General features: G+C 34.8%; 1 protein-coding gene across 6 annotated transcripts in view; it reads left to right on the top strand.

Annotated features, from left to right (window-relative positions):
* CSNK1A1 (casein kinase 1 alpha 1) overlaps positions 1-24,541 on the top strand; it is a 48,052-nt gene extending 23,511 nt beyond the window's left edge. The window contains exons 4-11 of one of the 6 annotated variants that reach the window (XR_007516154.1): positions 2,648-2,746; positions 5,110-5,193; positions 8,967-9,106; positions 10,482-10,560; positions 11,543-11,617; positions 13,556-13,662; positions 14,648-18,613; positions 19,673-21,997. Coding sequence is in view for 4 of the 6 variants with exons in the window: in XM_049874042.1 (XP_049729999.1) it covers positions 2,648-2,746; positions 5,110-5,193; positions 8,967-9,106; positions 10,482-10,560; positions 11,543-11,617; positions 13,556-13,662; positions 14,648-14,796; positions 22,004-22,011 (741 nt within the window). In the remaining 2 variants the exon portion in view is untranslated. The other 5 variants (XM_049874042.1, XM_049874044.1, XR_007516155.1 and 2 more) reach the window with 5 other exon arrangements.
* The last annotated feature ends 1,021 nt before the right edge of the window (positions 24,542-25,562 follow it).

The following is a 25,562-nucleotide window of genomic DNA, read 5'->3' as shown; positions in this document are numbered from 1 at the left end:
TGCCAAGGAATTTATAGTTTTAAATTTTCATCAAGACTTGTTAACTTTAAGGGCAGCAAATTGTTGGAAATGATTCACATTATACTGAATGTGCTTAGAAAAATGCTGTGGAGGAGAACGGTATTTCTTAAATTTAGATTGAATGTTAGAAAGTAAGGTGATAAACAACTGATAGCTCAATTTGTAGACAGTCTATAAATTCAAAGGGTTAAAAGTAGTGCTCATTTTCTATATTCAGTGCTTGAAATTCTCCAAGTTTAACACAAAAACTACTGAGTGGTTCAAGCAAGTATTAGCAAATTATAATGTTCTGTTTGTGGTACATTATAAACTCAAGCATTAAGAGTTACATTTTAACTAACATGTGGGTGAATAGTAATTAAGTTATAGATCATGTTCTGTAGGCTCAGTAACACATAGGCATTGGAGGGCTTGTCACTGTAGTTAACGTGGGGGGAGGGGTGCAAAGATTATAAATAAGAGCCAGTCGTTTTCTCTAGGAGCTTAGAGAAGGATGGAAAACTAAGGAGTTAAAGGTTCTAGGATAGAAGTCTTTGTTGGATACACTGGTGACATAGGGAAGTTGCAAGAAAGCATTCTTTTAAGTCTTACTCTGTAGCTGATAGGCAACACTTGAAGTGGTAGTCTATAATTTGTGCCATTAATTAATTATCTTTTGCCTGACCTTTTCTCAGTGATGTAATAGTCACAATCTAATGATATATGTACATTAAGTGAGCCAAATGTTTTGTTTTGCTTCTTTTAAAGTAGAAGTTACTGCTGGATCTAAGTGTGTGTTGTGTGTGTGTGTGTACACACACACACACTGTACATCTCCTTCTTTGAGAATATACAATAAGTAAATGCGTGGCTTTAAGTCAGAGATGATAGGTGTGGCTTCAAAAGACATCTGTCATGGTGAAGGAATAAGATTTAGAATTTGAATATCCATGGTAACAGAAGCTCTGGGGAAAATAGGGACAAATAAAAAATAGAATCCTGATACATACTATGGGGAAGAGCAGGAAGATATGGGTAGAAAGATAATGTTGGTGGTCTTTGTATATGGAAGACATTTAAAAACAAAACTTTTAAAATCTTACACATGGTAATTTCAAAATTAAAAACTTCTACCGTAGATGCTTTAAACAGCCCAAAGGCAAATTCAAAACATTTTTTAAACCTATTCAGTATTCACGGAGCCCTGGTTGGTACAGTGGTTAAGAGCTATGGGGAGCTGTGGCTGAATGGTCGCCAATTCAAATACGCCAGCTGCTCCTACATAACAAGTGATAGAAGGTTTTCAGTTGTATGTAAAGAACTCTTGAACATTGACAAGAAAAGGACAAACCAATTAAATAGTGGGCAAAGAGTATAGATTGACAGTTCATAGAATAGTATATCTAGTGGACAGTAAAAATAATCAGATGCCTAAATAAGTGTTAGGGAAGTACAAGTGAGCTAATAGTTTTTACCAGTCAAACTGGGAAAATTTGTAAAGAACCGAAATAACTTTGCTAGTGGGAAAAACAGTACTAATGGAAATAGGAATTCGTACAGCCTACTTTCAAAGGCAGTCTGACAACATCTGTCAAACCCAGCAATTCCCCCATAATTATATGGGATTTATAGCCTATAGAAGTAAAAGCACCAATAGAAAGGATATATATCTAAGTATATTAATAGTATTATTGTTTATAGTGGGGGAAAAAAGTAGAAACAATGAGACTACTGTGACTTGGGGAATGATCAGGAAAAACATCTATACCATAGGGTATTAAAAAAGAAGACTAGTGCTATACCATTTGACTTGGCAGAATTTCTAGGAAATTGACTAAGGAAAGTTTGTGAGAATGACATGTTTATTCAGGTTTTAAATATTACTGTATAAGCATGGAGAAAAACATGGAAGAAAGGAAACCCCAATGGGTATAAACCCACTGCTGTCCCAGCATGTATATGTCCCCATTTATAAAAAAAAGGTTAATAAGCTTATGTAACCAAGTTCCAGGAATGTTGGTTATGTTTAGTTAAAAAACAAGCAAACAAGAATGAAGTGAATAGAATCTAATATTTTAGTTTAAAACAATAACAACTTATAGCTGTAACTTCCAGCCTGTCAAACAGTCCCCCTCCATGTGTACATCCAAATGTGTGTGTGAGTGTTCATAAGACCATGGAAATAGGTCTCGGTGATAGCAGGCTATTTTAACACTACCTTGGGGTTTAGGATTGGGGATGGAAAGTGATGATGTAGCTTTTGCTTTATGTAATTGATTATAACAACTGGAACAATTCTGAATTTAGTACTTCTGTAATTTGAATATTGCAAGTACCAATTTTTCCTATCCGATTAGTCACACTCATGTTTATAACCTTTAATACTGGAAGAACAAGCCAAAGGACACTGCAGATTTATGCTTAGATTTCCATAATTTTAGGTATAATAGAGAGCTTGCCTGCCCTCTCCATTTAATATTTTCTAGTGCTGTTTTTATGTACGCTAATCTAAAATTATTAAATATGCCTATAATCTTTTTTTATAAAGTTAATTGAAATGTTTGTATTGAGAAATGATGTATTGCTTTCTTTTATCACTTGAATCATGTAACTCAATGATCCTTCCCCTCCCCCTTTTCTTTTCCAGATGATCAGTAGAATTGAATATGTGCATACGAAGAATTTTATACACAGAGACATTAAACCAGATAACTTCCTAATGGGTATTGGGCGTCACTGTAATAAGGTTAGTCAAATGCTCTTTGCATGCAAGAACAAAGAGTATAGTATGCTTTGGTAAACTTTCAATCTATAAGAAACCACAGTAAATTGAATTTGCTGCTGATAATTGCTTTAAAAGATTGTGCTAGAAAGATAATCAGCTAACTCTATTAACTTAGTAACTTGAAATAAATTCCAGCTTAACCAAGGTTAGTTACCTTTATATGGAAATATAAAATTCTAAAGGCTTTACAGTGATATGTAATCATCTATGTTATTTAACTACTGAATAGTTGTATATATTTTTCATTCACTCAAGTAGTGAAAATCCCTGTATACTTTTTCTCCTGAATGCTAAAAATCAGACTGTAACCTTTGGCTCTGAAGTGTGGGTTTTCTGTAATATAAGTGCTTGTGCCAGTATGGGAACCACTGGCCCATCTGTTGCCATGGCGTTAACATTTGCTGACTGAGCATGGTTGATAATGAGAATTCTTTGGATTTGTGTATTCATAAGGATAACTTTTGGGCCTGCTTCAAAAGTAGTTGACAGTTTCTTACGTGGGTGCTAAGTTGGCTGGGTGGGTTCTCTGTCTCCCTCCCCCGCTTTTGAAAGGAAAATACAGATAAGTAAAATGAACATTCATACAACAAAACTAGTGTACGTTGGGGGTCTCTTGAGAATGGTTCAATTTATGGGGTGATTGGGTTTTAGCTGGGGATGCATGACAGTAGTTAGCAATTAATTGTGTTGAAATTTTTTCTTATTAGTTTTATTGAGTGAATTGCTTAATTTATCAATTCAATGTTGAGCTCGGGCAGACAGGCAGCATTGGCAGTGCACTAAGCATGTTATGATCTGATGATCTAATAGAAATTCTCAACTTCAGGACAACTCTGGGACTTTTTTGTGGTTTTTTGTTTTGTTTTGAAGGAAAATTCCCATTTGTTTTATTAACCCATCAGGGAATGTTTGGTGTTTTTAGGTCTAGCTATAAATGTTTACCTTTGTTTGCCTGTATGAATGCCAACTTGGAGCCGTCACTATTAGAACTGATGTTATTTGGTAATGTGTGAGACATTTATGTTGGTCTAACCAAGCTTTAGGAAATTAAATTTTTTGGTTTGAAGCTGAGTTTTGAAATAACTTATCATTCTGAAATTGCATCTTTTTCTTTTCTTTTTCTTTTTTTTTTTTTTTAATAAACACTATGTAGCTTTTTTCTTTGAAGCATCCAGGTTCTTAATTGTTATTGCAAAACCTGGTGATTCACTTGAATAAAAATTACTGGTCCAAATTTTTTGGGCAATTTTTGTCAGTTCTGACTCTATCTTCTTTTGGCCATTTTCCAGCTCCTCCTTCCCATTTCTTACCCCTAAAGACCCATTATCCTCAAGTAATCCGTGTTCTGCATGGCCATTTTGGGTTAACATTGCAGTACATGGTTTTTGCCTTAAAATTAAATGATGGCCTAAATAATATGGCTTTGTTTCTTTTTTTTTTTTTTTTTTTAAAGACTAGCTTGTTAATCTCATAGTTGTGTTAGCAAATCCAAATTGCCCAGTAGTGAAAAATTGAGGATCCTGTGTTCTCTTTACAACTATTAAAAAGAATATAGTGGAAACTGCCCGCTGCTATACAGTTTCAGAGAAATCCTAGGGTAGAAGGGCAGTGTTTTACTTAACCAAGGATCATATACTAAATGTTGTTCTTGAATATTTTAGATTAGTGTTTTGTTTGTTAGTAGTTGGTTTTCTGTATTGTAGTTATAAAATGCCAGTTATATGAGACTGGATTCTGTAGTCAACTTGTTCCAGTAGTTTTCTGTTCATGGGGAAAGAGTAGCTTTGGGGGCTTTTGAGTTCAGTTTTTAAAGTCAAATTCTTTATTTGGAAAATTGTTCTGAATTTGATATTTAGGAGTGGCCCACTCCAGTCCTAGTGAATTTGCTCATCTCTTCTAGTAATCATCCCTGCATGCTTGTAAAAATAAATTTTAAGGTGACTAAATGCCTTCTACCTCTTCCTTACTGAAGATTTTTTTCCCCATACAATCTTTTTTGGGGGAAGGGCAGCAAAGATTACAGATCTAAATTCCCCATCTATGGTTAAAAAATTAAAGAGCCAAATGTCACCATTGCTATCCCTGTTTCAGGCAGTGACACAATATAGTGGCATTAAAAGCCTGAGTATTCTCCAGGATTCAAATGTTCTTAAGCATGTGATTCTTATTTGGAAACTGAGACGCTACAGTGCTTGGTGGAAGAAGGATGGCATTTGGCTACCCTGTCCTTTCTCTAATGCCTCGGTGTTGCCTGTCTGCGCCGGCCATTGTTGCAATGTAAGCAATACTGTTTGATGCACTGCCACCCTCTATTGTCTGTTTAGTGTTTAGAATCTCCAGTGGGGAAGAGGAAAAGAAGCATGACTGTTAGTACTTCTCAGGACCCATCTTTCTCAGGATTAAACCAGGTCTGAAACTGTCTCCTATTCCAACCTCAATCCCAAATTCATGTGCTTTTCTTTTTTATTGTTTTATTTTGATTATTTTTGTTTTGTTTTAATTCTGGAGAATGTAGATCTTGCTCAAAGCACCTCTTACGTTGGCATTATTCAGACATACTTGGCAAACATATAACATTACTAAGATGTTTCTTTGTGGCTTTTGCTTAAAACTGGTAAAGATTAGAGAAAACCTAAATGAAAATAGGATATGTTTAGGTCTGTAACATCCACTTAAGGAAGTGATAATGTTGGTCTAGTATTGAACTTCTTTACCTAATGGTAAACTTGAGATAGACTATTTAGTTTTTAAAAATACATTTGGTGTTGCAGAATCTAATGCATGAAATATATCTAAATTCAGTAGCATCAGTGCTGTGTAATGAATATATTCTGCCTCACCTCTCTTCCCCTTCCCCAGTGAACCTCAGGTAAGTGTAGGTCAGATTTCAGATCTAGTGTTTGTAGAATTGATTCATCTCAGTCTGTGAATTCTTTCAGTTTCAACCAAATGGCTACTTTTTTAAAAAGCATTGTATGCTTTCAAACTAAAAGACATCCAATTCTTAACAATAAACCATTAATATAATTGACGCACTCATCAAACTAAATGGTAGTTTGCCGTTAGTAAGCTTAAGATAAATGAACGTGTAACCTGATGATTTAGTTTTTGACAGGCTAGATACACAAAACACTCCAATAAATATGTAAATATTCAAAGCAAATATAAGTAGAGTACCTCAGATTTTCAGTATTTACTTTTGTAGAGGTTAGATAACTTTTTTGCCATGTGTTTTAATCACAAAATTACGTACATTTGGAAGTTCTCTCTTCTAAACGATCTTTATCATCCAATTTAGTATATACTGAGGAGATACAATGGCATGAGTAGTTGCAAAAGAAAAGAGTCATATTTGCTCTGAGAACCTACGTCGTAGTAACCTTAATTATCCACATGTATCATCTGAAGAATCATGTAATCCTTTCCTGTACTCCCCAGTGTTATCCCAGGGGGCACCTCCTGCTGTTATAAGGGTTTCAGAAGTTCAGTATTTTTATTCACAGACAAAGAAATACTATGGTGACTAATTTTGGTTGGGGGGAGAGGGAGCAAGGGGTAGGAGGTACTAGGTGCATTACCAGACAATATGATTTTTTAAAAACTCTTGTATCTCATTTTTACTTATCAATTCATTCTCCCATTTTACTTAGTATATTTTGGCTTTGTAGCATAATTTACATAAAGTCGTATTAAATTGTTTATATTCTCTACATACAGGTTAGCTCTGTTGTGAGGAGAAGTGGCCTTGTGAATGTATTAGAAGGGCAGGGGAATGTGACCCTGGGTAGGAGAGAAATTGCTTATAAGTTCTAAAAAATAAAACATAGTATTTCTGAAGAAAATGCACCTCTAATGAATGGAATGGCTCATTTCTACATGCCTTGGAAGAACAGACTGCATTCTTTAAAACAGGCACACATTTTACTTAAAACATGTAATTAGTAAAAATCCCTTGCAGCTTGACCACCAAAGAAATTTGTCCCTCTCTTTGCCTATACCAGCCTATAAAAATATCTTATGACTTACTGGATATTGACTTTTACTCATTTGGTTCTGCCTTTCCATATTTATGACTGTTTGGTTGTATCCTTGGTATCACATGGTTTCATGAAAACACTTCCTTGTATGTTTATATTAGTTTTTAAATTCACAGCATACATAGAGCTACTAAAGAAGTACCAGAAAGTCATGAGCTACCAAGAGATTTTATTTCAAGTAGTTTTCCTTTCAGTTGTTTATTCTTAAAAATAGGATACCTTTGCTCAGCAGTGACATTTCTTTTCCTGACTTAATTTCAGTTTTTTCAAGAAGAGGAGAAAATTTAAGATTGATTTATTTTGTTTTTAGTTTTGATATTAAAGATTGAGATGTTTAAGAACAAAGTGTTTGTATTTTTTTAGTTAATTTAATGAATTAGATTTCCTCTTTAGAGCTGTGGAAGGAAAGAACACTGAGTTTTTGTAAAGCAATCTTGGTTGTGAAAAAGTCTGGTTATTGAATCTCAAAATGGAACTTTTGAATGTAGATTTAGACATGAATGAAATTATCTGACATCATGTCAGTGTTCTCTTTTTTTCTCTACCAGATTGAAGTACAAAAAGGAAGCAATTTGAGAAAATATTTCTTAGAGAAAATTCTATGCACTAATCATCATTCAGAATCCATGTATTAGGGCTATTTTTATAAATACCATGAAGCTGGTTGTCCTTTTGTATTTCTTTTTCCCATGTTTTCTTTTCATTATGAATCTGCAGAGCTTAAGCGATGATTTTTGTTTTCCCTAACAAAAATGTATTTAACCCATTCTTATGTTTGTGTGCTGGGCAGTTTGCACATCAAGAGAAACTTACCGTGTGAGCTTTATTTCTGTTAGTGTATTTTAACACTAACTTTCCCATATTCCTTTAAAACTTGATCGATTGCTTAGGAAGTGAGCTTAATTTTATTACTTAGAGAGCTTTTATTATCTAATTACATTTTACTAAGAATTGAATCTTTGTTATTTTATAGTAGACAAGTGAAAATAAGCATCTCATTGTTGACATGGGGAAAGAATGTCAAACCTCAGTGTCTACCATCCAAAGTATACCTGAGAATAGGTTACAGTGCCTGTTATTCATCCTTCTAAGAGATGTGTACTTGGTTAGCACTTTTTAACCTAAATCAATAGTTTGCACTGTGTATTTGTTTTTTCACACAAACCTTAGTAAACTAGATATCGGGTTCCCCAGCACATTACAGATTGTAAACTGTGGCAGAAAGGACCAGATGTCTGTCTAATGGAAAGAACCACAAAATTTAGGCATAACTAGAGAAGACCAACAGGTTAACACTATGTAGTAAAAGGGTAATGTAGCCTACCCACCTTGATAATCTTTGCAGGTTATATAGCACAGTGTATAAAAAGTGATTTTATAATAAAGGCTAAAATTTTCAAGTTTATTTTGCTTTAGAAGGTAGGTAAATATGAAAATATTTGGGAAAGATTTTTTTTCCCCATTTAAAAAAAAAATTTTTTTTTTCTCTCTCTTCCAGAGGTTTTAATCTTGGAGAATAATTTGAACTACCTAGAAAAATTAACTACATTATATATGAGTATCTTATTCCCTGGGTCTCATATAAATGAGACAGCAGTAACCATTACTTCGTTCTAAAACACTAGTTTGATTTTTAGTTAGCTCATGTAAACTGCTAATTGTAAGCCACCTTGATTTAAATGCTAAGTGTTTTTTTTTTTTTCCAGATCAACCTGTCATTTTCCAGAAGTTTAACCTGATCACATGTATAATGTTAGTGTGAAGTAGTAGGATGTAATGCGTGCTCCTTTAAGAAGTGCTTATTTTTTTAATAAAAATCTTGTTTTCATTGGTAACATCAAACTGACAGGGTTGTCTTATTTTAGATAGTGAGCATTCTATTGCTACACTGAGGAATAGTGGCCTTTGTAGGAGGGAAGAGTTTGAGATAGCTTATGTCTAGTGTTTGAAACCTCATGCTTAATACCAGTAGTAACAGGATGTCAGGTTTCGTTATGACAGACAGCACACTTGTGAGCTCTGCTATCACACATGTATACATTTTTGCTTTACTTTTATAAATCAAATCAGTGCCATTAATGAATACGAAGCAGTTTAATTGACCAAGGTTGGAAACCTAATGTGTCTTTATTTCTCTTTTAAAGTTATTCCTTATTGATTTTGGTTTGGCCAAAAAGTACAGAGACAACAGGACAAGGCAACACATACCATACAGAGAAGATAAAAATCTCACTGGCACTGCCCGATATGCTAGCATCAATGCACATCTTGGTATTGAGCAGAGGTGAGTTCGAAAACTAAATATCCTTATCATATCTGTAGCAGAAGCCATTAAGGGCTTTTTCAGATATTTGAATTAGATCTTAGAATGTCTAAGGATGTCTCTTGGCTGAGGATTTGAAGGGTGCTTATTAACCCTAGTGGCGTAGTGGCTAAGTGCTACGGCTGTTAACTAAGAGGTCAGCAGTTCGCATCTGCCAGGTGCTCCTTGGAGACTCTATGGGGCAGTTCTACTCTGTCCTATGGGGTTACTATGAGTCAGAACTGACTCAACAGCAGTGGGTTCGGTTTTTATTAATCCTTCTACCTGCTGCTTTAGGCAGTGCAGGGAAGCCAGTTAAATGAGGTCTTTTCTTTGTTGAAGGTTTTCTCTTGGGAAGAAAATACTGCTTCATGGAAAGTTAGAAACATAAATGCAATTTTATCTTGATATTTCATTTTTGCAGCTGAAGACAGTATATTCTTAGTGCTGATCTTGGTTGGGCCTTTTATATTTTTGGGTGATACCAAGTTGAGTTTTGGGGAGTGATACCAAGTTAGCTATTTCTACAATGAAAATGTTACCTGAGTCCTATGAACCAGAAGAGAATTGGTGGACCATGTCCTGTTGTATTCTTCCAATCCCACCACTCTATATAAATATACATAATTTTACAGTAAAAATTATGATAATTACTGTCTCTGCTTTCTTCCTAGTTTTTCATGTTCCCTTCATCTTTTTTTCAATCATTTTTTGTTTTTTAAAACACGTAGAGAAATGACAAATGCTATGCCACCAGCTAGGGAACTTCATGAGAATTTCAAGCTTCACAAATATCTATAAATACCTGAATATGCTGGGTTAAACTAAAGTTTGACTTTTTCTGTAGGCTGATATAACTACCAGCCTTTAAATATATGTATCCATCTGTGTATATATAATATATGCCTGTATATGTACATATATATACATTCATATAGATGTTTTATTAACTTTAAAATGTGTATTCATTCCTTTATCCCTAAAATTATTTTTATGAGCTTCTGTGAAACTTGGAATCTGTCCTGCTACTTGGCACTTCAGTTTTCATTAACCCCATTTAGAGAGTTGTTAGCTAAAACTTCTTTGCTCTGCATTAAAAATTAAACTGTAGGACTGTGTTCCTTTTTATAATTTTGGCTTTTATGAGAAAAGTTTGTTTAGAAGTAGCCCATTATAAACTTTTTGTTACAAAAGCCAACACCTAAGCTAAAGTACTTTCTTGCATAAGTTGCTAAGGCATTTTAAAGTTTGAATAACACTCCCTCTTCATTTGGGAAAATGTCTTCTTGTGTAGCTGGCTTTCCTTCACGTTTCCCCGTAATAGTTTCAGCTCATAAAATTAAATTCTCTTTTCTAGTCGCCGAGATGACATGGAGTCATTAGGATACGTTTTGATGTATTTTAATAGAACCAGCCTGCCGTGGCAGGGACTAAAGGTAAATAATAAACTCACATTACAAGTTTGTTTTTTTGTTTTGCTCTTATGGAATAAAATACATATATTGGGTAAGATGAGCTTTAAGATTCTTTCCAAATCAGAGATTTTCTGAGTTTGAATTAAATTCCTTAGTTACAGCCGAGGAACCATTTCTCCTGAGACAGTAAGCTGGTACGCATTGGTAACTGCTAGCTTTATCTGGATGTGAGTTGATATGGCTTAAGAAAGTGGAGACTTTTCCAGTTTGGTGTATTGCCATTATGTTAAAAGTATATACTTTTATGTACAACAAAACTGGTTTATCCAAGAATACTGTTCACATAATTGATGCAATAATTCTAACATTTTATTTGTTTTGATTAACTAGGAGTGTGACCATTACTTTCGTGAGTGTGTGTTAATGATAAATCCCTATGTCTTAGAATTTACTAGCTATTTTGCTACCTTATTGGTACTTGAAGGAAAAAGATACTTATATATTTGTTGAGCACCTGTAAACTAGACAAATTGCTCAGTTCTTTCTAGCTTCATCCAGTGTAAATATTTTTACATTGGAAAAATATTTTTACTTAGCAACTAACTCTAGTTATCAATGTCATTAAATAATGGGCACAATTTTTTGTATTGATCTGCTTTTGCCTTTGCCCTAGTGTTGAACCATGGGTTAACAAAACTTCCCTAATTTTGACCCCGTCTATTTTTACTTAAATCACATGTTTTGGTGTTTCTGATGGTCTCATCCTTTCCTAATAGATAAAAATGTTCTTGAAGTAGCATCTAACCTCAAAGGTTAACAGAGTTAAGAGTAAAAAATTTTAGATGTATTGTGCTTTGTTGTTTTTTTTTTTTTTTTTTTAATTCAGGTATAAGATTATTCTTGAATCTCAAGTATGCGTTTATTTGTCTAGTGTGTTAAACTTCTAAAGTTCTTCTCAGTAGTATTTAGTATGTCTTGGTGATTTAAATCTTATTTTCCACAGGCTGCAACAAAGAAACAAAAATATGAAAAGATTAGTGAAAAGAAGATGTCCACTCCTGTTGAAGTTTTATGTAAAGTAAGTATACTTTAAGAGTGTTTTAAAAAAAGGGAAAAAAAAAATGATCCAAGAACAGAAAGAAACATTTTACTTGATAGCTAGAACTTAGAGATCCTATTAGGTAGCTATTCACCATTTTAAATGTACTTTTTAATGATTCAGAATATCTTTACCTTGACAATGGCTTGAATAAATGGGTTATTTTAAATACCTGTCTTGTCTTATGTTCATGTTTATCTGAGCTTTCTCATCTGTTAATTGAGGGTATTAACAGGGCCGGTAAATTTTCCTAATAAAATCTCGCCAATCTATGAGAGAGATTAAATAAGAAATACTTTCATTATCCCTAAACTGGAGTCAGAAAAGAAATCAACTGGCAATTGGTATATTAAGGGGTAGGGAAACAGACAGTAGATGAGATCAATCCAAAATAGCTATTGTTCAACTACAGAATATAGTGTAATTAAAACCTCAAACTTCATAGGAAGGCAGGTAAGTTCATAAGCGTCTCCCCATCCACAAATTTGCTTTGCCCTTTTCTACATATCTACAAGAATGCAGAGGGTTGGGGGTGAGTGGCTATGTATGATCTTTTCTGAGACTCTTTGAGGTTTAAGTAAATAGTCACATATTACAGTCCACCCAAATAAATTTTTTAAATCTGTATACTTTGAGAAGCAAAACATCATGATTTCTCTATAGTACATGCAACAGAAAAGTTCATCTGGCCTACTGGAAAAGTCAGTATTTTTGCAGAAAGAAGAAGAAGAGAGGATTTAGTATTTTATCTCCTTGTGGCTTCCTCCTAATTTTGGTCAAGAAATTGGGAACTATATCTGTCTTTCTGGATTAGCCACAAATACGTAATTCATGGTGGAGTAACAGAAGTATGGGGTATTTCTTTAAAGTAGTGAGGTCATTTTCATAAGTTTCATGGTTCAGTGATGGCTTCTTTATATCTCTAATTCCTTTAATATGGGCAGTTTTTTGTTGTTGTTAAGGTTTTGTTTGTCTTTTCATTAGGGGGCAAAAAAAGAAATATTTTACCTTCAGTTGTTGTTTGTTAATCAGTAAAAATAAGTGTTGCAAGTATTTTCATTCTATCCTGCCTTGACTATTCTAGATGTGAGAAACTTCTCAAATTGTAAGGACATCTCTAGTTAGTAGGTCAAATAGTTAGGGGAAGAGACTGCTTCTTTTAACTTTCCTCCATTCCTCTCTCCACATTCATATTTATTTGAGGGAGGAGACGTAGAGGCTTGTGTTGTCTGTTAGTATTTTTTTTTTCATTTCTACATTACTGGTAGCCAAATCCTTTTGGTGACTAATTTATATAAAGCCTTAAAAGTGTCTATATACTTGTTTATAGTAGAGAAAAAATTGGAACCCACCTAAGTGTTCAGTTATAGGGAATGCATTAATTTGATGTGCTTATTACTAGGTAGAATTTTATGTGGCTATTCAGAAGTTTATTAAGAGATTGAAAATAACATAGAAGAATGTTAATAGTAGTTGCTTTGTATTATTGGACTCTTGGTGATTTCTACTTTTCTGTTTAAATATTTGCTACTTTTATAAATAGGAAAGTAATCATTTTCGGAGTGGCCTTCCTTTTGGCTTATTAATTGTTTCTGTTGACAAAATGAAAAATTAACAAGTGGGATATCTAAATTATCTAAAAACATAAAAGGGATATGTATTTCCTCCACCAATATATAAAAAGACAAGATACTGTCCATATTTAATGGGGTGGACAGGAAGATGACATTTTATTCAAAGATTTGAGGAAACTAAGTCATATTATACTTATTTTAATACTCACATCTGCCTAAAAATAGTAGAACATTCTATTTAAGTACACTTTTTGCTTGTATTTAAATTTTATTTTCTTATCTTAAAATAAAATTTTTTTTTTCTGTTTGTTTTAATCGTGTGTTTTAACTCTACAACCTTTAGGGGTTTCCTGCAGAATTTGCCATGTACTTAAACTATTGTCGTGGGCTGCGCTTTGAGGAAGCCCCGGATTATATGTACCTGAGGCAGCTATTCCGCATTCTTTTCAGGTCAGTTTTTAAGATATTTTTGAGACTATAAACTTCAGGGAGGGAAATTGGTTAAATCTGTCCAACATATCTACTCTGAGAAGTAGCAAATTAAAGTGAAGTGTGTCTGACCAATATGAATAAAGGTTTTAAGAAATAAGTGCTTTTGAGCTAATTTGGCGTTTTTCAGTTTGCTTGAGGTTATTTTAATTTGGAATGGAGAAGCAGTTGAACTAAACGCAAAACAGAACCTAATTTTTCTACAATAATTGCAGTCCATGTAAGATATTAGTGAATATCAATGCCCTGGAACTCTCCAACTTTGGTACAGAGTTCTGTGTTCTGTGCCAAATAAAAACAATTAAAATATGGTATAGACATGGAGTCAAGTGTGAAAGTAGACCCAAACCTGGGTTCCCTAGGCTCAACCAGCTTGGTCTTAAACATAGCGGGAGGGTGGGGGGAGAATAGAGTACTTTCAGCTCAAACTGTAAGGAGACTAAGAACTGAGGGTAGTCCTTTAACCAGAGAAAAGTCTCCCCCAGTCTCCAGCTCTGACATCTGCCTCACAGACTTCCAATCCCATACATACACCGATTTGTTTTTAGGAATTGCTCTCCATTACGAAGCTATCCCTAGATAATTGACAGCTTAACTCAGTGTTTTAGTTCTTCATGCTGCCTTTTCACTCCCACTCCCCTGCTCCTTTCAACGTTTAAAGGCAGTTTTTTTTTTGTTTTTTTTTTTTGAAAAGGGAAGGAATTTATTCTACCAAGTACAGCATACCAGAGTGGTGGTATCATTTCCCCCGACTTGTGAAATGTAAATGAAATTATTTCACTGAAGAGTTAACAAAAGAGGTCAACTCATTTGTAGGAAGAGAAATCTGTTACAAGCTGTAATACTTAAGAAAATATTTCCTGAAGAAATGTCCCTCACTGTATTGAAAGTTCAGTAGGGTACTTTGTGTCATTAAAGATTAATAATATAATTTTGTATTTTCCAGGACCCTGAACCACCAATATGACTACACATTTGATTGGACAATGTTAAAGCAGAAAGCAGCACAGCAGGCAGCCTCTTCCAGTGGGCAGGGTCAGCAGGCCCAAACCCCCACAGGCAAGCAAACTGACAAAACCAAGAGTAACATGAAAGGTTAGTAGCCAAGAGCCAAGTGACGTTACAGGGAAAAAATTGAACACAAAATTGGGTAATTCATTCATTTCTAACAGTGTTAGATCAAGGAGGTGGTTTTAAAATAACGTCAAAAAATTTGGCTGTGTTTACCAAAAAAAAGACGTCCTTGGAAAATTTGACTACTAACTTTAAACCCAAATGTCCTTGTTCATATATATATGTATATGTTTTTCTATATACATATATGTATGTATATTATATATCATTTCTCTTGGGATTTTGGGTCATTTATAATAACTGCATCTTTTTTACTCATTCATTAACCTTTTCCAAAATAAACATTTGGTGTTGGGAATATGGTCAATCAATCCAAAATCCTAGACCTAACACTTGTTGATTTTAAGTAATGAATCTAGTTAGCCATGGTATTTTTTACTTTCTTTCAGACTAACAGTGTTAAGATTTTTTTTTTTCCTGCATGTTAACGCTTTAAAATTGAAAATTGTGAATATGATCTATTTTCAAGAGGTGAGTCTGGCATTATCCCCAAAGTATCTACTCAGTTGCAGAGCATGTCCATTCCTTTCTTAAATGCTGAAATAACGGAAAAGCTCGACATAGCTTTCTTAGTTACAAAGTAAACCTCTTTTTTAGTGACTGTTCAACTACACATGTTCTCAATTTAAAAAATGGTTACCTTTTGGCTCTTAAATTTTGTACTCAGGCTCTCGGCTCCCATGTGGAATTGAAATCTACAGTTAGGCCTTGCAAATTGAAGATACCTGGGGGCAAATGCCATTGAACTGCAGGTCTATTTTCCTTTCTATCTTTCTCTGATACTCTTAGTGCTACTAAGAAGTGGAACTGTTAGGGCACAGCTCCAGTTCTTATCACTGTTGCCAGACAGTTCCACTCCTCTGTTTCATGTTTTTTGTTTGCTGGTTTGTTTTTCTTTTCCCCTTTCTGGGGCTTGCCTCCTGGTACTTGCCTACTTTCTGGAAATGGTGGGCAGGTAAGGTTTGGTTTTTGGTTTGTGGTTATTTAGTTTCTGAATGACTGCTCTGGTCTGAACTTGGCCTTCATAGATTAATCTTGAGTCTGTATTTTTAGTGTTATATTTAAACTATTAAAAAAAATGAATTCTAAGATAATTAACTGATGTCATCCTCATCCCAGCAGCTCATCTATTAGGCATGAAGTTAAAATGCTTCCCTTCAACGTTTCTGTAGTTGGGAAGGATTCTAAGTTTAAGGTTTGACGAAGTGGGGATTCTTAGATGATGAAATTTAAGGCCAGAATAGCAAACACTAATGCTTGCCCAGTGCTCTGCATCTCAATTGAGACTTAATTGCCCCCTTTTGAGTCTTAAAATCACTGTATAAATAATCATAGTACCAAAAAGTTATTCATGAGCTAGGTAGCTAGTGTCCTTGAAAAATGGTCCTACCATTTAGGTAAGACCAAGTAGAAGTCTAAACTGAGGACTTGTTACACTTGGCATGTGTGTAGGGTGTTTGCTTTTTCTCACAAAATGAGACCAATTTTTGCTTAAAGCTAGCTGGGATAATAGGATCATTTCAAGAACTGAAATTAGATTGAAATCTCATCTGACCCAGAACATTTAACTTCAGGCATTCAGCAGCCTTCAGAAAGAATTACCTTATTTTGAGCTAGTTCCATTGTTAGTTTACTGTGTGTCTCTTACTCAATAAACAAGTAGAATTTTTGTCCTGCCTTATCCAGGTCTTAAAGATGAGAAGTTGGATCCACTGAGTTAGTATGTTTCCTTGAAAAAAATTGTAATTAAACTTAAGTTTAATCCTTATTTTGTATCGTAGCTATTTTTCGTAAAAGCAACTTTCAGTCTTATAAAGATTTCATAGTATTATTAGATACAATGATTATACAAATTATTACACTTACACAGACTTGTAAAATTTCTGAAAAGTTGGGATTTCCGTAGAATACCTCACATATCATTTACTACTTTCAGAGATATATTTTCTGGTGATATATTTTGACTACAAGCAAAATGTTGCTTGCTACAAAAATGTGCCACCCCCCAGGATTAAAAAAAAAAAATAGTATTTTCCTTTTGCGCTATGCCTTGAAAATAACTATTATTTTAGACGTACAACCTAGTTTAGTATTCAGAACAAATTTTGCGTGAAACCCGTGTATGTAAAGCCACAAAAGTATAGCAGGTCTGAGGACGGCATGAAATAAGCATGAGGAACTAGTTCCCCTCACCCTATCATCTGGGTCATCCCTTAAGAAATCTAGGAAATTTGAAATTTAAAAACAACTGCTCTAGGGTTACTCCTGATTCCAATATCTAAATATAAGAGTGTTTAAGAGCATAGCCTTTAAGGTCCACTTCAGTATGTTTTTTATTTAAGGAAGAGCTATGCAGATCAATGATTCATTGATCCTAAGAAATCCTTCGAGAAAACACCATATAAAATTTTTTCCGTTAAAAAATTTTAAAGGTATTTTTTATACATTATATCATTTGTTTCTCACAGAGTGGTACTTCAGAGGTTTACACATCGGGGAAATTTCATAAACTCAACCTTTAGCGAGTAAATCACTATTGCAAGAATATCTGTTCCTGGAAATACCCTCCAGATGGGCATGTTCATTAATGTATTTATCATGGTTATTTAAGAAAAAAATCTACATCTAATGTTCTTGATGGAAAACTATATTAGGTTGTTTTATAGCAGTTCACTAAGAATGTCCAAAGACTCTTTAAAGTCTGACTTAATCAGTTAACATGGGCTTATTATGTAGTAGGCAAACTTCTGTTCTGATTACTTTTCTTTAGATCTTTTCAAATACTGCATTCCAAAATCCATCAAAAGATGAAGAAAAAAAAAAACCCAAGTTTTTCTCCTAATGCTCATTACAAGGTGTTCTAGTATTTCCATGCCTAAGTACTGCAAGCATGTAGTTAATATTGTTTACATTCATGTCAAGAGAAAAATGTAAGATTTGCATCTGACATACATCCAAATCCATTTCACCCCCTTTTCTTCAAATATGTGATTATCACAAAAGTGCTTTTCAAGACTTAGTAAATAAAGGAGAAAATATTTTTAGGACATACAGAATCTAGTTAAGTTTACCATTTTCTTTATTTGAGGGAAGAGGGAAGGGAAAATTTCAGAAGTTAGTAAAGCCAAAGGTAGATCCTCACATAACTGTTATTCTCTTATTATTTTTATCCATCCTTTTACTACCCCAGCCATATAGACTAGGTGTAGTTTTATCATAATGATATAGATGGATGTCAGATTGTAGGCATTCAAAAGAGATTAATGTCCATGGTCTTCCCTTAATTACCTTCCGATATTTACTGGGCTTCACCTACCATTTATGTCTAGCTTAACTTTTTCTGACTTCACCAATTGCTGCTAGGAACGTGGCTGGTTACTCAGCAACGTAGCCCAAATCACAGGGGAAGACCTTGAAATGCCTGGAGAGACTGATCTGCTCTGAAAATGCTCAATCCAAAGAAGTGCCAGGAAGCTGCATCTGCTTGCTGCGATCTCCAGTTTTTGTCATCTTTTTTCACTGTCGACAAAAAAGCTGGATAGAAGAGAACTAAATATCTCAGCAGGAATTGAAGATCAAAGTGCAAGAACTAGTTTATTTTGATTTGGATGGAGTTCATATCTCCAAAGCTTGCTGGACCTATCAGACATTTCACCTCGTCAGATCACCTGGGTGATACCACAACAGCCAGAAGTCCTTGAAGAGTACAGTGTTGCTGTGACTCAGTGGTGTATGATGCAGACCATCTACCAGTTGGGGAAGGAATCAGTTGTAACAGGTATTTTAAAACTCAACAACCTTAGAAGTCTGTGGCAGAAAGAATTGTGTAACGGGGAAGACAAAATAATTCAGATCATCAGTCTTTAATGTAGTTGAGGGGTAGTGTATACCAGCTATACTTAAATCATCATTTATTTGTTGTGAGAAAAATAAAGTCTATTTCCTTTTATATTTTCCCTCAAACCCACTTAGTACCTTTTTAGTTTCCATAAAGGCAGAGTTATTATAGTTGCACTACCACCCCCCCCCCCCGCCGCCCCCGCTTTAACTTTATAGAAACCCTGGTGGCACAGTAGTTAAGAGCTCAGCTGCTAACCAGAAGGTCGGCAGTTCAAATCCAGCAGCTGTTTCTTAGAAACTCTGTGGGGAAGTTCTGCTCTGTCCTGTACAGTCGCTGTGAGTCGGAATCGACTCAGCAGCAGTGGGTTTGGTTTTAACTTTGTACGCTGCCAATCTCTGATGTAGAATTCTCCAGGATTTAGTCTATGGGACCAGAAATCCCACACAAATACGTTACAGGAAAAGTTAGTTCGATATAAATGGCGTTGCAGAGTGAATATGAATATTGTGTTAAAAAAATTACTTATAAAGTTATGTATACCTTATACTGTGGACCTGTTGACTCGATTCCAACTCATAGTGACCCTATAGGACAGAATAGAACTGCTCCATAGGATTTCCAAGGCTGTAAATCTTTACAGAAGCAGACTGCCACATCTTTCTCCCATGGAGCAGCTGATGGGTTCCAACCATTGACCTTTGGCTCAGCAGCTGAGTGCTTAACCTTATAGTATGGAAGGATTCTAAATTTCAAAAACTCATAAATACCCCTTTGAACTAGTTTCTGGTACCTGAAGTTAATTCACAAACAGGAGTAGATATGTACTTTTCAGATTGAGAGAGAGAGAGTCTCTTGGTTAAAAAAAAAACTTCTTTCTCCTTGTTTTTTCAGATTTGAAAAGAAACTTAAATCTAGCTATTAATGCCTGAATCATTACATTAATTTTTCCAATCCTGTTTTAACTCTTCCCCACCCCCTCACTCTTTTTTTTTCTAGGAACAAAGGGATTTATCTCGTATTTTGGCTGATGTTACAGTGAAGATGGGTTCTTGAACTTCTGGAAGCCGGGAGACATCACCCAAATTGCAAGATAAAAGCCAAGGACTAATGCACACTGGGGAAAGGAATGCTTAGTACTTGAAGATTGAATGTTGAATACCTGCTGAATGTTCATATTGAGGTTTTTTCCTAAACAAACTTCAGTAACATCTTAAGACAATTCACTTGGAGAAAAAATTGATCCCTGGGTGGAGTATCTACCATTGGCCCATCTGAAGCGTTAAATCTGGATTTGACTGCTCTGTTCTACCAGGAACATTGTCAGGCTAACCATTAACCAACCTCTAAATTATTGTAGTCGTTAATTAACCCAGCAGTTCCTCAGATATCATATTAAAAGATGAACATGCATAATTCTTATCTAGAAGTTCCCTATTGTTAAAGACACAGAATTTTGTAATATATTGACTGACAGTATAGTTATGCTTCCTTTTTAGTTTGTCATTGGCAGTGGTTTTCCACTTTTTAAGCCCCGTTTGGTTTATTCAGTGTAATAAATTATTCAATATAATGTATTTCCATTTGCAGTGAAAACCCAGCAATTTTAGTATTTGTGAAAACATTCTTCCTTTTTCATGTGTAAGTATAATTGCAGGACTTGAAACCAAATGCTGACTGGAGTAAGGGTCCTTTCTATTTAGCTAATCTGCAGTTTCTCAGCCCGCTTTAAAATACCCTGCTTTTTAAAATTGGAATTAGGTCACAGAGTATGGTCACATTTTAATTGAAGTTTGATTTGACAGCATTTTTTTGTACATTACCTTGCTAGTGCTGTTTAATAGTACGCATCAGATAGTGTTCCCTGTGGTGAAGTTTCGTTATCTTTCACTTTTTGGATTTGCTTCTTAGGAACTTACTACTCAGCAAAGGTCTATTCCGCATCTACTCTGTAGTCAGGACAGTATGAGGAGACGAAGTACAGCACTCAAAGCTTACACCATGTGTTTATTACATGAATGAAGATGGCTGCTTTGGCTCTTAAATGGAAAAAAAAAAAATTTTTTTTTTAATTAATGAGTGAGAGAATATTTACCAAAAATGATATATAAATGTTTGGCATTATCTTTGAAGAAAACAAAGGTATACATAAAAAGAAAATAACCCAAGTATTTTATTTATCCCATAAAGGCCATACGTTTGAGAAGTGAAAGAATAAGGGCAGTTCATAATTGAAAAGCATGGTTTGCGCTAAAAAAATGAGAGACCTACTGGGATTAAATAGGCTATTAAAAAAAACCCGTTGCTGTTGAGTAGATTCCGACTCTTAGTGACCCTATAGGACACAGTAGAACTGCCCCATAGGGTTCCCAAGGAGTACTTGGTGGATTTGAACTGCCAGCCTTTTGGTTAGCAGCTATAGCACTTAACCACTACGCCACCAGGGTTTCCAAATAGGTTATAAGGGTGGACCGATGACAACAAGGAACAGTAGCTGTGGGTGACAGAAGGTGTTTATGGGGCTTTCATGTTATTGTTGAGAGACATTTCCTTCCTTTGACTTCAGCCATAGATAAAACAAGCAGGCATTATGAGCTGAAGGCTTCTTATATTCAAGCCTGCCTTTATCTGGAAGTCCTGTGACCTGATTGTGGGGGGAGGGAGAGGTGTGTGTATGCTGCATGGAAGGATAACTTGAGACTGAAAGCTAAAAAAGCATCATTTGTTTACATTTTTAAATCAGTGACAAAACTTCCCTTTTTAATGACCTGATAGAAGTCAAGGATTTTTAAAGGTCTGTTGTTTCTGTGTAGAAATCATAAACTTAACATTTACTTTTAATTGAACACATTTATTATTAAAGCTTAGCATTCCTTATTTGTATCAGAAATACTGTACATGAAAGCCCTTGCCCATAGTATGATTAAAACTGTACTCTCTGTAGTTGCTACAGCAAGGCAATCTTATTTTCCATCAATTCGACAAATGTTTGAACACAGTATGTTTTAGGTGATAGAAATACGGATGTGAACGTAACAGGCTCCTTTGAATTACCAGCAGTTCTCTAGCTTGAGAATTGTATGTTAACTGGGAGGCTTTAGCTTACTGTACAGCCACTCCTTCCTGGTCATGTAAAACAGAAGACTTTGTTTTCTTTATAGATTTATGTTTTCGTTTTAAACAACTGAGCAGATTTCAGAGATGAAAAAGAACATGAGCCACCATTATAATTATTGGCCCAGTTCAACCCAATTTTTCTACTTTGGGTATAGTTTAAAATTTGTATTTTTACCTTGGAATTTAACATTCATTTTTCTTTTCTTTTGTTAGGTTTCTAAGCATGAATTGAAGAACAAAAGAAGCAGAGCAGATGATCGGAGCAGCATTTGTTTCTCCCCAAATCTAGAAATTTTAGTTCATATGTACACTAGCCAGTGGTTGTGGACAACCATTTACTTGGTGTAAAGAACTTAATTTCAGTATAAACTGGCTCTGGGCAGCACTGGTGATGCTGTGTTCTAAGTTGTAGCCACTGTAATTGTGAATATTAATTGAGATAGTGAAACATGGTGTCCAGTTTTCTATTGCATTTTTTCAAGTGGAAAAGTTAACTAAATGGTTGACACACAAATTGGTGGAGAAATTGTGCATATGCCAATTTTTTTGTTAAAAACTGTTATTTTGAACTATACTGCTTTGAGATGTCATTTCAGAAGAACGGCATGAACAGTCTTCACCCACAGTTGTGATGGTTGTAAATACTCACAATTGTGTGTTCTTAGGGTTTTCCCATCCCTGGGGTTTGCAAGTTGTTCACTTAAAACATTCTCAAAATGATTGGCTTCTTGTTTGCAAGCCAGCTGATACGGTAGCAACCAAAGATTCCAGTGTTTGAGCATATGAAAGACTCTGCCTGCTTACCTGTGCTAGAATAACAGCATCTAAAGTGAAGACTTAAGAAAAACTTAGTGACTACTAGATTATCTTTAGGACTCTGCATTAACTCTATAATGTTCTTGGTATTAAAGAAAAAAGCATATTTGTCACAGAAAATTAGTTACCATCTTACAACTGAACATGTATGTATGTTGCTTAGATAAATGTAATCACTGTAAACATCTATATGACCTGGGTTTTTGTTTTTATTTTGAAATGGGAGCTTTTTTGTTTACAGGTTCATTAAAAACTAAAAACTTTCTGTAAGGAAATGAGATTTTTTTTTAAACAACAAAAAAATGCCTTGCTAACTCACTATGAAATCAAAATCTCCCCAGTTTTTAATAGACTTCTTCAAGCCATTTGTTAAGTATGTTCCTTTGCAAATCATTTTAGATTTAGTGCTACAACTTTTCCTCAAAATTTTTTTTTGTTTTAAAGTTTTTTTTTTGTTGTTTTTTTTTTTTTTCCTTTGGTCTAAGGGGAAAGGCATTCTTTCATTTTTCTTTTTTTAATGACTTGCAGCCACGATATCTAGTACTGCAACTGCCAGGACTTGGTATTGTAACTCCTGCTGCCTCTGACTTAACAGCTGGGCTGATTTTCGTAATAAGATTAAAAGCGTTAAAGGGTTTAACTACAGAAGGAAGTTTTTCTTTAAAATCTTTGTGAACTGGCTATAACCAGATTGATTCTTATTCTTGGAGCACATCACACTATGTGAGGTTCATGTGATTGCTGACCTCCCTGGCCCCACCCACTTCTATAGGTTATCTCTGCGTGGGCTTCCTCTCGCATTATTTCTGAGCTCTTTCTTTTTCTCTGACCCAAGAGAAAGAAAACTTATTGATGATAATTCTTTAAATAGTGTAATTTATTCGTTTATAGCATGTCAGAATAAATTAAAAGAACATTTGTGTGAAAATGAAGCCGGAAGCCTATTGTGTAAATGTGGGTATTTTGTACAATAACCTTGAAACTGTAAATTGATATTGTTTGGTCAGATTGTCAGGTTTAATTTGTTTCTGTTTTTTTAAATTCTTATTTCATTTGAAAAATACTTTAGCAATAATTAATTCCATGGTTAACCACATTCTGCGATTAAGGATGTATTAGTACCGTAATACTGCAGAAATCTTAATGAGTGTGAACTTTTGGGGGTAGGCAGCTTCTTTGTTTCTTTTCTATTCACCTTTGTCAGTTAAGATATTTGTTTCTTGACTAATAAACCCTTTGATACTTTTAGCCAGAAATCAGTCTCATAAAGCTATTTTTGAGTATAGTTTGTGTAAAATAAAAATGTTTAGCTTTGGTATTAACTTTTCCAAGCTGAACTCCCTCTAGCAAGATATTTTTCAGTGCTTTTATTTACTATGCACTTAGACTATGCACTTTTTCTGAAATATTTTTGTAACACTTAACTTTTTTGTATTTTTGCCATTTGAAAAGGTTGTGGTGTAGTTGGTCTGTAATTAAGTTGCAGGTTTAAAACTGCTGTTAGCTTTGTAAATCAAATATAGGTGTTTTTGTCCTGGTATATTGTCATTCCATCTGCAGCTGGAGCTGGAATCCCATTGACCTTCTAGCTACCATTCATTTTCTTCACAGTTCACAAAAGAAGAATGTGAAATTCAGTGAATGCTGTTATTAATCCTGTCGAGATGAATCTCATTTCACCAAATTTAAATTATGTTTTTCCACTTAAATGATGATAACAAGTTGAAGACACATCACTCTGAAATTGGAAGACCTCACCACTTAAGGCTCCACAGTGGCTTACTCAGCTGAACTCTAGGTTACCACTCTTTACTTTGTTCACCCATTGGGGGGGGTGTGGCTTTTTTAAATGTTGGGAGATGGCCATTCTAACTACTGTTGAATGTCTCTGTTTTGGGAAGGTATACTAAGAAAATAAAGAAGAATGTATATGAAGGGAGAGACTGGTTATCTCCTCCCATATGGTTGTGCTTATGCTCTTATGGCCTACAAGTGAATTTTTGGAGGTTTGCTTTTACTATGATTTTTCCATCAACAAATATTTTTATTAAGAGATTTTCTTCTACAAGTCCTTGCAATACTGTTAAATGTTGCAGGCAGAGCATACTAATAATTAGAAACTTAAGTCCATTATAATAAAAATACCAAAGGATTTTAGAACCCAAGCTACTGAGCTAGCCTTCCCTAAAGTTTGCTGAAATATCAAGAATAGGTTCTTGTAACTCTCGACTATAATGAACCATGGAAATGCTGAAAGAGGTAGCCTAGACGTTTTCAGCTCAGCTCCTGAAAACTCAGAACTCAATGCAGGTGAACTGGTAGCCCTTTCCCAGCTACTTGGTGGGACAGTTTTTGAACAGTGATAACCATGTGACCTCAGGATGTAAGTAGGTCTGTGTGAGCTATAGTAAAGAAGTATAAGCAGGTGTCCCAGGTGTGCTGTCCCCCTTAAAGTGCTCACTTTGTGAGACTATATTTAATGTTACCATTGCTCACACTATTTTGGGGATTTTTTTCCCCAAAACTTCCAGGCCTCTTTAATTTTTTAATAATTTTTAGTCAAAGGTGATGATGAGCCAAGTGTATGTTGATCAAGCTATACATTCTGTGTTTAATCACCAAATATTGTTGAAGTAAAATGCTTTGTTTTCTGAAATGTTAAACCAATTTTGAGGACATATTCAAAAGTAATGAAAATGTCAAATAATGGCAGAGCCATTAAGGTGACCAGCTGTCCAAGACAAGTTTCAGGTTGTTGGTCAAATGCATTGTGTCTGTTGGTTAAGGCTACAAACCCACCAGTGGCCAAAGTTTGACAATGAGAAATAGACTCAACAAGTTTGAGAAAGGTAGTCCTGCAAATTCACACTTAATTCCTTTAGTTTCTGCTCCCATTCAGCCTGTAGAGTGAATTGGCTTAGTGTGCCTTTTACCTTTATCGAACCAGGTCTCTTGA

Source organism: Elephas maximus, chromosome 2 (assembly GCF_024166365.1).
Source record: "Elephas maximus indicus isolate mEleMax1 chromosome 2, mEleMax1 primary haplotype, whole genome shotgun sequence".
NCBI classification, from domain to species: domain Eukaryota; kingdom Metazoa; phylum Chordata; class Mammalia; order Proboscidea; family Elephantidae; genus Elephas; species Elephas maximus.
Note: the sequence above shows the minus strand (reverse complement) of the source record. Positions and strands in the feature narration are given on the sequence as shown.